We start from the raw sequence: 13,411 nt of genomic DNA on the forward strand, positions 1-13,411 counted from the left end.
AAGTGCAAGTGACCTAGGCCATGTAATGGGGTGAATTATATCCAAATGTACAGCCAATTATGAATTCATTGACAAAGAACTACCATAGAAATAAACAGAATTTTCCTCGCTGTGTAGAATGATGATAACCCACCTTGGGAATTATCCGCTTTATGTCCTAAATATACAGGATACCCTGTATCCAATACCTGGAATACTTTCATTACTTTCATTATCACAAGCCAATCCTGTCTTTTCCTTTGCGAGCAGCATCCAAGGCATCTTCTGCCTACCTTATTACTTTGCATCCCTCCCTTGAAAACCAAATGAAAAAAAACCCATGTGAAAAGAACACGTGGTATTCGTACACAGGTTATTCTAAATGTTTACATGTGAAATTTGCACGAGTCAGTCACGTGGTTTTCGGACACGTGTGACATTTCAAATAAAAAAAAATCACATGAATAAATCGCGTGATAAGTGTGACGTGGGATAAACAGACACGTGGTTTTCAGGCACGTGAAGTTTTACATGGACTTTTCACATGACTCAGACACGTTGGTTTCCCAACATTTAACATGATATAAGTCTCAAATGTGTGCTTTTGAAACTGGCGGGATTAGAACCTGGGTCTCCCAAGGGAACATGAGGGCCGGGCAGTAGGCAGTATGAGGGCCGGGCAGTAGGCAGTATGAGGACCGGGCAGTAGGCAGTATGAGGGCCCGGTAGCTAGCTGGCTGATTGGCTCCCCTATTACCTAAGGCATGTTTACCGTTGCTTTTGAAGGATCAGTCTCGAACACAGCCCTAATTAAAGCTGTCACGGCTGGGCGCCTGCAAGGATAATGTTATATTATTATAGTAATTTGTTTCAATTAAACGCTCAATGATTTTACAATAGCAACTGTGAACCTGTGTGAGTGAGCCATCACTCTCAAACAAGATGGCTCCAATCAGGGAAGGTGTGAATTGGGGGGTTGAAGGAGGAAGGCTTAGTAAACCTGGGTTTCTCCCAACACTGCCAGGGATAGGAGAGCTAAGCAGGAAAGTACGGGGCACTATTCAATCAAAAGCTGAGTGGGGCAGTGTGTGGCGGTGAAGCTTGTGTGATTTGAATGCGTGAAGACTTTTTTTTGTTTCACAAAGCAAACATTGTTTTGTTGATGTATTGACCTGAAAACTTCTGGACACCCATTTTGAATAATACCTTACATCTAGATTCTTGATTGCTTGGTCCTCAGAGAAAATGGAGGTAGACACAAAACCTCAAAGTAGATTATGCTAATTATAATAGAATATGTATTTTATTAATTCCATCCCTTTTTAAGGCTGATTGATAAATATTTCTAAAGGATATTATAATATGCAATTACGTCCCAATATTTGTCAGATTTTGCCCTTGTTATATCTATCCCTTGTTACAGCAATAATGTCGATCTTGGGCCATTTTGATCCTAAATCATTGTTTGTATCCTATCAAATCAAATCAAATGTATTTATATAGCCCTTCGTACATCAGCTGATATCTCAAAGTGCTGTACAGAAACCCAGCCTAAAACCCCAAACAGCAAGCAATGCAGGTGTAGAAGCACAAAGGCTTTAGCTCAAAAGTACGGCAAACAAACGCTGTTACAGTGTGTAAGTACATTATATGAAAATACTCTCATCAGCCAAAGTGAGCCATTGAAACCATCTTCCACTTGGTTCTCGCTCTTTGTCAATCTACATGACAATGCAATACTACAGCGAGCAAAAAGCCCATGCATAGTGGTGGTTGGGTCAATGTTGCTCTATTACGGAGATAGAGCAATGAAACCTTGTAATGCATTGGGACCTAAATAAAGCAGTTGATATGAAGTGGTAACATTATAATGATATGAAATCATGATATGAAATCATAATATGAAAGTACAAAAGTAGAAGTATTCGCTCAATAGTGTGTACAGTTGAAGTCGGAAGTTTACGTACACCTAAGCCAAATACATTTAAACTCAGTTTTTCACAATTCCTGACATTTAATCAGAGTAAGAATTTCCTGTTTTAGGTCAGTTAGGATCACCACTTTATTTTAAGATTGTGAAATGTCAGAATAATAGTAGAGAGAATTATTTATTTCAGCTTTTATTTCTTTCATCACATTCCAAGTGGGTCAGAAGTTTACATACAATCAATTAGTATTTGGTAGCATTGCCTTTCAATTGTTTAACTTGGGACAAACATTTCGGGTAGCCTTCCACAAGCTTACCACAATAAGTTGGGTGAATTTTGGCCCATTCAGAGCTGGTGTAATTGAGTCAGGTTTGTAGGCCTCCTTGCTCGCGCACGCTTTTTCATTTCTGCCCACAAGATTTCTATATGATTGAGGTCAGGGCTTTGTGATGGCCACTCAAATACCTTGACTTTGTTGTCTTTAAGCCATTTTGCCACAACTTTGGAAGTATGATTGTGGTCATTGTCCATTTGGAAGACCCATTTGCGACCAAGCTTTAACTTCCTGACTGATGTCTTGAGATGTTGCTTCAATATATCCACATAATTTTCCTGCCTCATGATGCCATCTATTTTGTGAAGTGCACCAGTCCCTCCTGCAGCAAAGCACCCCCACAACATGATGCTGCCACCCCCATGCTTCACGGTTGGGATGATGTTCTTCGGCTTGCAAGCCTCCCCCTTTTTCCTCCAGACATAATGATGGTCATTATGGCCAAACAGTTCTATTTTTGTTTCATCAGACCAGAGAACATTTCTCCAAAAAGTACGATCTCTGTGCAGTTGCAAACCGTAGTCTGGCTTTTTTATGGCGGTTTTTGAGCAGTGGCTTCTTCCTTGTTGAGTGGCCTTTCAGGTTATGTCGATATAAGGCTTGTTTTACTGTGGATATAAATACTTTTGTACCTGTTTCCTCCAGCATTTTCACAACGTCCTTTGCCGTAGTTCTGGGATTGATTTGCACTTTTCTCACCAAAGTACGTTCATCTCTAGGAGACAGAACGCGTCTCCTTCCTGAGTGGTACGATGGCTGCGTGGTCCCATGGTGTTTGTACTTGCGTACTATTGTTTGTACAGATGAACGTGACACTTTCAGGCATTTGGAAATTGCTCCCAAGGATGAACCAGACTTGTGGAGGTCTTGGCTGATTTCTTTTGATTTTCCCATGATGTCAAGCAAAGAGGCACTGATTTTGAACATAGGCCTTGAAATACATCCACAGGTACACTTCCAATTGACTCAAAGGATGTCAATCAGCCTATCAGAAGCTTCTAAAGCCATGATATCATTTTCTGGAATTTTCCAAGCTGTTTAAAGGCTCAGTCAACTTAGTGTATGTAAACTTCTGACCCACTGGAATTGTGATACAGTGAATTTAAAGTTAAATAATCTGTCTGTAAACAATTGTTGGAAAAATGACTTGTCTATCCGACTTGCCAAAACTATAGTTTGTTAACAAGACATTTGTGGAGTGATTGAAAAACGTGTATATAACTTCCAACCTCATCTGTAGCTCTCCGTCTTTGTGTAGCTCTAGCTCTCTAGTCATTGGGTCCTAAATAAAACTACAGATAAGAAGTGATATGAAGTTGAGTTGAACGATATGAAATCATGTTTAGGACAAATGTTAGAGGTGTCCACTCCATACTGTCTAGCTCTCTTTCTCTGTGAAACTCTAGCTTTTCTAGTCCACTTCACTGTGGCATTGCAGTTGCTGGTTTAATCCCTTAGCTAAATCAAATGGTGCAGGCAATCCGAGCTGCGATGAAACCATTTCAATGGTAAGGTCAGACGATCAGAAGAACAATAACTTTCTGATATACCAGCTTGCACACAATGTGTTGCGCATAATTGGAAAGCCTTTGTTATTTGACTCCCATTTGACTATGATGTACAAGATGTGAATACAAACACAACTACAGTGGAGAGAAGGGGAACAGATTTGCCCCGAAGTTTCATCCTGCCTTTGCATCACGGTTAGGGTCGGCTGGGCGGTCAATCTGGACTTTGAAATTGCAATATCAAACTGTCACCAAGCCAATTGTGTGTGTGTCACGCCAGGCATGAACCCAAGTTCTCCCTCTGGAAGCAACCGATGTCTTAGACCATCAGACCAAGAGGAGATTTCTTCTTGGTCCGAGGGCAGATTCTGGTTTTGAAGTTCGCAGGCGGAGCTACCTCGTCACATGACTCGTTCATGTCCGCTACATTCACCCTCCTTTGACCTCCTCCCCCATGAGAGGCCGCACCACGTAGGGTGAAAAAGTAACACACAGGATATGAACCCGGATCTCCCACAATGGGGGGCGACCAGCGTCTTAGACCATTATACCAAGAGGAAATTCCCACTTGGTCCAAGAGCAGAAACTGGTTTTGAAGATCGTAGGTGGAGCTACCGCCTCACGTGACCATAACCAACTCTTGTCCGCTACATGTTAATGTGTGACTTCTAAACCCAGAAGCGTCAAACAATAAAGTGATATTCTCAGAAAAGTCAACCCTTCGACAATGGAGAAGCAGCCGAATTGCAATTTAATTTATTACATAATCGGCAGTTGCATCATCATTGCTCTATTAGAATAAAGAACATGTTGTCTGTCTGCCTGTTCTGGGAGGGATCGAGCCAGACAGTAATGGCCAAATAAAGCCTGTTACCCAGACAGCACTTCCCCCCACGTCCAGAGATGACACCGTTTATGAATTAGCATACTGTACCTATGGCAACCAGCAACCTTTGTGAGATTCTTTCATAATGTTTGTACAGCCGTCACCCACCTGCTTTATTTAGCTTAGGGTGACTGATGGTGCAACGTGATACCTTCTCACTCTCTCTGATTCTCTCTCGAGGTGAAAGGGTGAACAGAAAGCACTCCAAAACATAATAAAAGGCCCTTTAGGATAACGATTTGGTTCGACAACTGTTGGAAGTGTGATTATGTGACTTGGAATCGTGATGATTTGCAAGAATAGGGTTTCTACATGAACAGTTTGAGGTTTTGTATTCATGTATTATTTGCTTGCAATATGCATTTTTGTTGTAGAGTTAAAACTAGTTACTAGAGGCATCATGTACTCGACCTTAATGAATTTATAAGGTGTAAATTAAACTACAGTGCCAGTCAAAAGTTTGGACACACCTACTCATTCAAGGGTTTTTCGTTATTTTTTACTATTTTTCATTGTAGAATAATAGTGAAGACATCAAAATTATGAAATAACACATATGGAATCATCTAGAAACCAAAAAAAAGTGTTAATCAAATCAAAATATATTTTAAATTTGAGATTCTTCAAAGTAGACACCATTTGCCTTGATGACAACTTTGCACACTCTTGGAATTCTCTCAACCAACTTCATGAGGTAGTCACATGGAATGCATTTCAATTAACATGTGTGTAAGGGCTTTTTGACCAAGAAGGAGAGTGATGTAGTGCTGCATCAGAGGACCTGCCCTCCACAATCACCCGACCTCAACCCAATTGAGATGGTTTGGGATGAGTGAAGGAAAAGCAGCCAACAAGTGCTCAGCATATGTGGGAACTCCTTCAAACTGTTGGAAAAGGATTCCTCGTGAAGCTGGATGAGAGAATGCCAGAGTGTGCAAAGCTGTCATCAAGGGAAAGGGTGGCTACTAAAATCTAAAATATATTTAATATGTTTAACACTTTTTCTTTGGTTACTACATGATTCCATATGTGTTATTTCATAGGTTTGATGTCTTCACTATTATTCTACAATGTAGAAAATAGTAAAAAGAAAGAAAGAAAGAAAAAACCTTGAATGAGTATCCTACAAATAAATTAAATCTATCAGCTTCAATGGGCACAATGCTTCTGCTGTTTACTTGCCAGTGTACCTTTGCTCCCATAATTTATATTTTCTTCTGTTGGTGTGGTTTTTGAGATTGCACTGTTGAATAGATGGAGTATATTTGCTCACATTTTATCCGAACGCAGTGCAAGGTCTAGTCAATTAACCTTTGTACATTCATTTAACTAATTTCCACAAGGTGAAAACTATTTATTTGCAATATATGAAGAGAAGAGATTATGTTTTGGTAATGAGCAATTTTAAGTCTACGGTGGCTTGCGAAAGTATTCACCCCCCTTGGCATTTTTCCTATTTTGTTTGCCTTACACCCTGGAATTAAAATAGATTTTTGGGGCGTTTGTATCATTTGATTTACACAACATGCCTACCACTTTGAAAATGCAAAATATTTTTTATTGTGAAACAAACAAGAAATAAGACAAAAAACTGAAAACTTGAGCGTGCATAAAGGCAATACTTTGTAGAGCCACCCTTTGCAGCAATTACAGCTGAAAGTCTCTTGGAGTATGTCTCTATAAGCTTGGCACATCTAACCACTGGGATTTTCTTCAAGGCAAAACTGCTCCAGCTCCTTCAAGTTGGATGGGTTCTGCTGGTGTACAGCAATATTTAAGTCATACCACATACCACACGATTGAGGCCTGGGCTTTGACTAGGCCATTCCAAGACATTTAAATGTTTCCACTTAAACCACTCGAGTGTTGCTTTAGCAGTATGCTTAGGGTCATTGTCCTGCTGGAGGGTGAACCTCCGTCCCAGTCTCAAATCTCTGGAAGACTGAAACAGGTTTCCCTCAAGAATTTCCCTGTATTTAGAGCCATCCATCATTCCTTCATTTCTGACCAGTTTCCCAGTCCCTGCCGATGAAAAACATGCCCACAGCATGGTGTTGCCACCACCATGCTGCACTGTGGGGAAGGTATCCTCGGGGTGATGAGAGGTGTTGGGTTTGCGCCAGACATAGCATTTTCCTTGATGGCCAATAAGCTCAATTTTAGTATCATCTGACCAGAATACCTTCTTCCATATGTTTGGGGAGTCTCCCACATGCCTTTTGGTGAACACCAAACATATTTGCTTATTTTGTTCTGGCCACTCTTCCGTAAAGCGGCTTAAAGTGGTCCTATGGACAGATACTACAATCTCCGCTGTGGAGCTTTGCAGCTCCTTCAGGGTTATCTTTGGTCTCTTTGTTGCCTCTCTGATTAATGCCCTCCTTGCCTTGTCCATGAGCTTTGGTGGGTTGCCCTCTCTTGGCATGTTTGTTGTGGTGTCATATTCTTTCCATTTTTAAATAATGGATTTAATCTTGCTCTGGGGGATGTTCAAAGTTTCAGATATGTTTTTATAACCCAACCCTGATCTGTACTTCTCCACAACTTTGTCCCTGACCTGTTTGGAGAGCTCCTTGGTCTTCATAGTGCCGCTTGCTTGGTGGTACTCCTTGCTTAGTGGTGTTGCAGACTCTGGGGCCTTTCAGAATAGGTGTATATATACTGAGATCATGTGACAGATCACGTGACACTTAGAATGCCCCACCGGTGGACTTTATTTAACTAATTACGTGACATTTGAAAGTAATGGGTTGCACCAGATCTTATTTAGGGGCTTCATAGCAAAAGGGCTGAATACATATACACGTACCACTTTTACGCTTAACAAAAAAAAATGGACTATTTTGTGTATGTCCAGTACATGAAATCCAAATAAAAATCCATTTAAATTACAGGTTGTAAATGCATCAAAATAGGAAAAACTCCAAGGGGGGGTGAATACTTTTGCAAGGCACTGTAGATATGTAGAATATATTCACAGTACAAACCTCCTGACATGTCTTGCTTTCCATTTGATTGATCAACTAAAGTCAAAACAGGGGATTCGTTTATATGATTGGATCATATGTATTTGTGCCCCATATTTGACATTTGAGCACTTAGCTTTAATGAAAAAGGAACAACAATTGAAGCTAATGCTACGAAGCATGATTTAGTATATGAATAGTGGCAGAATGTATCTATGCTTGATTCTAAACAAATATGATGAATTATTCACGTTTCGGTTGAAAGAGAAACGAACATGATTGATAGGAGTCCGCTATAGACCCTCTCCCCCTTCCTCCTTTAACAATATGGATTAGATGGGTAATTCCTTTTGTCCCAATAACTCCTCCACTGTTCTATAAAGACAGATATATCCCAATTGTAACTACTGAGAACCCCTCTACCTTGCCACACTGCTACTCTTCTGCTTTGCTTGTCCCTCTTTTATGTTTATATGAAACATAGTTTGCTCAGATTAAAAGGGTGACGATTTCACCCAGAGGCTGTTGCTATGGAAATAGGTCTGCTGTAGCCATGATAGGCCATTCGTGTTTGATTAATTGGTTTTTCAATGCTTCTTGATTTGTGAAGACCCTTAAAGAGCAGCTCCGCCGAAAATGGAAAAATAATGGATTTTTTTTTTTTTTGGCTAAAGCTATTTCACCATGTTTGAGAAGTGGAGTGATGGTGTTTTAAATTATGATTTGAGGTTGGGAGGTTCTGTTTTGGGTGGGGGAGGTTAGAGCATGGTTATTTTAAATGCAAAGGGAATGTCTTTGTTCAGGCAGCCTTTTGTTAGCAGCTGCCGAGTCAAAAAAAAATATTCTAATGTCCTGTAAATATTCTTCGGTTTTTCAAAGCAGCCCAGAGTTCTCTACAACATTACATTACCAGTACATTTTATTCTTGGCAACCTACTGGGGCCAATTATGATTACAGAGCTGCAGAGCCTTCATCTCAGAGGCTCTACTTGTGTTTGTCAAGATCTCATAATGCTAGGGCTCCAGTAATTTGATCTTTTTAGCACAGCGCTAATGTGTAATGTATTATTTAACTCATGAATGTTTAACAGCGCTAATAAATGCTAGTTCATCACTTTCTGATCTGTAAATTACCAAACATTCCTCAGTTATGCTTGCATTAAGGCCTGCTTTGGCTCGTCTATGTCCTGATAGAGTTTTTTTTTAATGCTTTTGATGTTGTTATTTTAGAAGATCTGTTAGACTACTAAGAGTGTTACTTTAAGAAGGGGTTATGAGGACTGTCTCTTTAATCAGTTGAAAGCGTGTATCCTCCTTTAATGCGTTAACTTCCAACAATGAACTTGGCCCACAGCTTTTTTTTTCGTTGAATGACCAACCACAGTCATTTTAGTCTATAGGCTATTATTCCATAAACATAGCTTTCAGTCTGAACCATCCTGGTACTTAGTGAACAATCTAGTAAATGTTGCCCTAATGATGCTCTACAGCGGCAAGACATCTCCCACCTCGCTTTGAAAGTCAAGTGGTTCAGTTGGTTTGGATTCTATTGGTTTGGATTGTAAATTCCAGGCAGGGACATCAGAGGGTGTTGACACAAGTCCACGGGTGGCAGTGCAGATCTCCATAAAAGAAAAACAGTTTCATGAATTCACAAGTAAGATAAAGGGACAGATACAGTCTTTGAATAATGTTGGTGTGATGAATTATATGTTGTTCAAGGTCATTTGCACTGGAGGACTGCAATTGAAATTCAACACATCAAATTGTGCCTCAAAGCTCAATCAGATAAAAATGGCCCGAATAGTGCCAAGTTATTGGACGAACGCATGGTGTGTATTTCAGTCGTGACCGAGGAGAATGAAGATAAGTTTGCTTCCGACCAGTCCTAAGTAGAACAGTGGGACCAGTGAACCCGGAAGGGCACACTTCCTTTCTTTGACATCCTGCCAACCGTTTGCCTTCATTAACGAAGACGTCAAGTTTTTGGGCAAATTGGGAATGTACAATTGGTAAAGTTAAGTAGTAAAGCTGGTCTTCTTCTCTCACCCAGATCCAGGAGATGACTCGCCACGACGGCTCACATTATGACCTCAGCCTTCACAACCCCCATCTGATAAACAGGTCACCTAGGATACTGTCCCACCACCCCATGAGCGCAATGTCCCAACTGAACTCTCAGGTTGGCCGGAGTGCACTTACCCATGGTTCTCCCTCACCTCCCGGAAGTAAATCAGCCACACCCTCTCCCTCGAGCTCTACACAGGAAGAGGAGATCGATTCCCACCATAAGGTACTGATGTGGCAATGCTTCTTTGATTTCGCTGAACTTAGGGAAAGTTAGGGTGTTTGGGTTGGTCCTGTTGGGTGTGTTGCCAGATGGAATGAACATTTTATTTTTTACATGTAATTTTTTATCAACGTTTATTACGTTGTGTAATGTGTGTACAGTATGTATGGCAGTATGACAGTGAATGTATGGCAATTATGCAACAAGCTACTCTGTGAGGTTTTAAGCACAGTGGTGTCTCGATGCAAGCATACACATTTCCAATCTCATCGGTATTGGTGATTGCTTTGTTTCATTTGTTTGTTTGCCTTCTTAGGACATGCCAATAAGAGACCATCTTGTATTTTTTAGATTGGCTTCGAATCCTGGTTCAAATTTAAAGATGCATTCTGCAGAAATTGCTCTGCCATTTCCTGGTTGCTAAAATTATAATAGTTAGCCTAATTTAAGTTTATGTGAAAAAAGAAGCATATATTATTGTATTTTCAGTTGTTTGAAGCAGGTGTACCAAAAAAAGAAAACTTAAATGACATAAAAACTAAACTTAACCATGGGAAGCATAGAAATATAGCACATTGAACAGATCTACTTCTTCTTAGACTTGAGAATGGCGGATCCAAAACTCACATTTCTATGTGAATTTGGTCACGTCCCCCCAAAAGTTACATATTGCAGCTTTAAAGCAATGCACCTTTTTATTTCCCCTTTGTTGCTTGCTGTCTAAATTATTTAATTTGAAATGTTCATGTAATGTGGGATTTGCTAAGAATCCATTATCACCATGTCATCTCATTAATTTAATTCGCATATTGTTACGTCAAGAAAGGAAAGAACTTCTCACACCATTTACAGTTATGTAGTTTTCCCCTCAAACAATTGTGAAACAAATGTCAGATTCCCTTGTTGATTCTTTATGAATGTTTCCATATCTTGTATTATTGTTGTTCGATCGGCCCTAATTTACAGAAGCTGTGTTCAGTTCATTATATTGCAGCAATGGCGACAGTAATGCATTTGGATGTCTTCGTATATAAGCCGTCTCTATAAGATGTCGTATGCAGAACTTGAGACAACATAGTGATGACCAAACAAAATCACTAGAAGCAGCAGTCTTCTATACTGTATATCACTGTCTTCCAGGGCTCTACACACCTATCAATAGATGTGTTTCTCCGTCGTGGGGTAAACGTGTTGAAAAGGACAGGAAAACTTGAGAGAGAATACGTGTGCCTCAATTCCTCTATTGGAAAAGCACAACTCTTTCATTTGAAACAAGGAAACAGGAATACATACTCATTAAAGTGGCATTCGTTTAATTTATGTAAATCCATACAACAAAGCATATAGAAATGAGTCACCAATCAGGGCTCTCACTGGATTTGTTTTTCCTTTACCTGGGGGATTGGTAAAGAGGAACATGAATATGTATAATTGAATCCGGGGGTTTCTATCGTCTTGTTGCACATTTATCAGCATCTGTAAGCGCACGGTTAAAGTAGCAAAATGTTCTGAAAAACAATACTTTCTCCACCATACAAGTCCCCGCTGTGCATGACTGTCCATGTATGAATAAAAAACTATTACTATCTCTCCCCTATCAGAATGTAATTCCATTTGCCTCCCTCCAATTTATTCAACATCCACATCAAAGCTAGTACAAACAGATGTGATTTGGAATAGTTTTTGCTCCATTGCACAAAAGTTGGAATCTATTATCCTAATGAAACTATGTGAGGAATGTACAGTTTTACTTAGTCCTGGAAGAAATGTTGCATTTGTGTTGTTTTGATAAATAATCTTTGACAATTTAAACGATGTATTGCTGACAAAGCAGCTTCAATCGGAATAGATAATGGTAAATTAGATAAGACCAGACATATGATTCTGACTCAGTTTCTGTTCATGGAGTACAATTCAAAAGAAGAGAGTATTAATAGTGTCATACTTTAAATACATGTATTTGAACAAAGTTGTGTTTTTATTGTATTTTTTTGGTACTTTTTAGCCGTTTTTAGTGATATCCAATTGATAATTACAGTCTTCTCCCATCGCTGCAACTCCCGTACGGACTCGGGAGAGTCGCAGGTCGAGAGCCATGTGTCTTCAGAAACACGACCCTGCCAAGCCGCACTGCTTCTTGACACACTGCTCACTTAACCCGGGGGAGCCAGCCGCACCAATATGTCGGAGGAAACACTGTGCAACTGGCGACTGTGTCAGCATGCATGCGCCCAGCCTGCCACAGGAGTCGCTAGAGCGTGATGGGACAAGGACATCCCTGCCCGCCAAGCCCTCCCCTAACGCGGACGACGCTGGGCCAATTGTTTGCCTCCTCATGGGTGTCCCGTTTGCGGCCGGCTGCGACACAACGGGATCGAACCCGGATCTGTAGTGACACCTCAAGCACTGCGATGCAGTGCCACTCAGGAGGCCCCAAAGTTGTTTGATTGATGTTAACAGGTTTAAATCGTTACATTGAATGTTTATGAGAATTCTAAATGAAAATAAATGATGCACTGCAACTATTTGTTGTTTTCATTTTCATTTGACTGTTGGATGTCTCAATAACTAGGGATTGATTCAATTAAGTTGTCATCGAAAAACGCTCATCGCAAAAATGCACACTTTCATTCAAGTCAAACTGAGTTTTATTTTGTTTTTCGCTGCAAACGTTCATAAACATTATTGTCTATTACCCTAGTAAGTCATACTTGCAACAAGGGTGCTATTCTTACACTTGACTGGCAACTCATATCTCTTGATGGTGGGGATGCAAACTTGTTTTAGCTGTCTGGTGGGCATCGACATGGATGAGTTGGCACACTGACTATGTCCATTGGTCTATGAGAGGCAGTGAAACTTTACCAATCTAAGGAGCCTGTGCACTGGAACGTGAAGTAGAGGAGTGGAAAGCATCTAGTCACTGTGTGCTGTTGATCTTCTCATGTAGTAAAGAAGTGTATATATAAATGGCGGAAACAATTGGCATCACACCAAGTCTGATAGCCTACTACTCCTATCAAAAGGGAACAGTTGAAGTTTACTGCATTTCTTGTGTGTAATACATTCTCTCTGAGTGAGCGATTGTCTTATTGTAAGGAACTACAAAGTTCAATCTCCGAACAATGTTAGAAAGACATGAGGGACAAATTAATAAAGTAGAACCCTGTTGTCGTTTTTTTGATCGTCTTCCAGATCACGGGCGAGAAGCGGCCATCCTCGGAGATGATGAAGCCCAAGCCCAAACCGCAGAAGAAGAAGAAGAAAAAGGACCCCAACGAGCCAAACAAGCCTGTGTCAGCCTACGCCCTCTTCTTCAGGGACACCCAGGCGGCCATTAAGGGCTCCAACCCCAACGCCACCTTCGGGGACGTGTCCAAGATAGTGGCCTCCATGTGGGATAGCCTGGGGGAGGAGGCAAAACAGGTACACATATACCAATAAATACATGGGTATACACACACACCAACATACAGTGGCAAGAAAAAGTATGTGAACCCTTTGGAATTACCGGGATTTA

At 40.5% G+C, this 13,411-nt stretch overlaps 1 protein-coding gene across 4 annotated transcripts in view; it reads left to right on the forward strand.

Annotated features, from left to right (window-relative positions):
- The window catches only part of LOC115142835 (TOX high mobility group box family member 2), a 140,137-nt gene that overhangs the window by 100,442 nt on the left and 26,284 nt on the right, over positions 1–13,411 (forward strand). For 3 of the 4 annotated variants that reach the window (XM_029682608.2, XM_065001652.1, XM_029682609.2), the window contains 2 exons: positions 9,655–9,894; positions 13,087–13,317. In XM_029682608.2, the coding sequence (XP_029538468.1) occupies positions 9,655–9,894; positions 13,087–13,317 (471 nt within the window). The remainder of the gene's footprint in view (positions 1–9,654; positions 9,895–13,086; positions 13,318–13,411) is intronic. The other variant, XM_029682610.2, reaches the window with a different exon arrangement.

The sequence above is a fragment of the Oncorhynchus nerka genome, linkage group LG15 (genome assembly GCF_034236695.1).
Source record: "Oncorhynchus nerka isolate Pitt River linkage group LG15, Oner_Uvic_2.0, whole genome shotgun sequence".
Taxonomy (NCBI): domain Eukaryota; kingdom Metazoa; phylum Chordata; class Actinopteri; order Salmoniformes; family Salmonidae; genus Oncorhynchus; species Oncorhynchus nerka.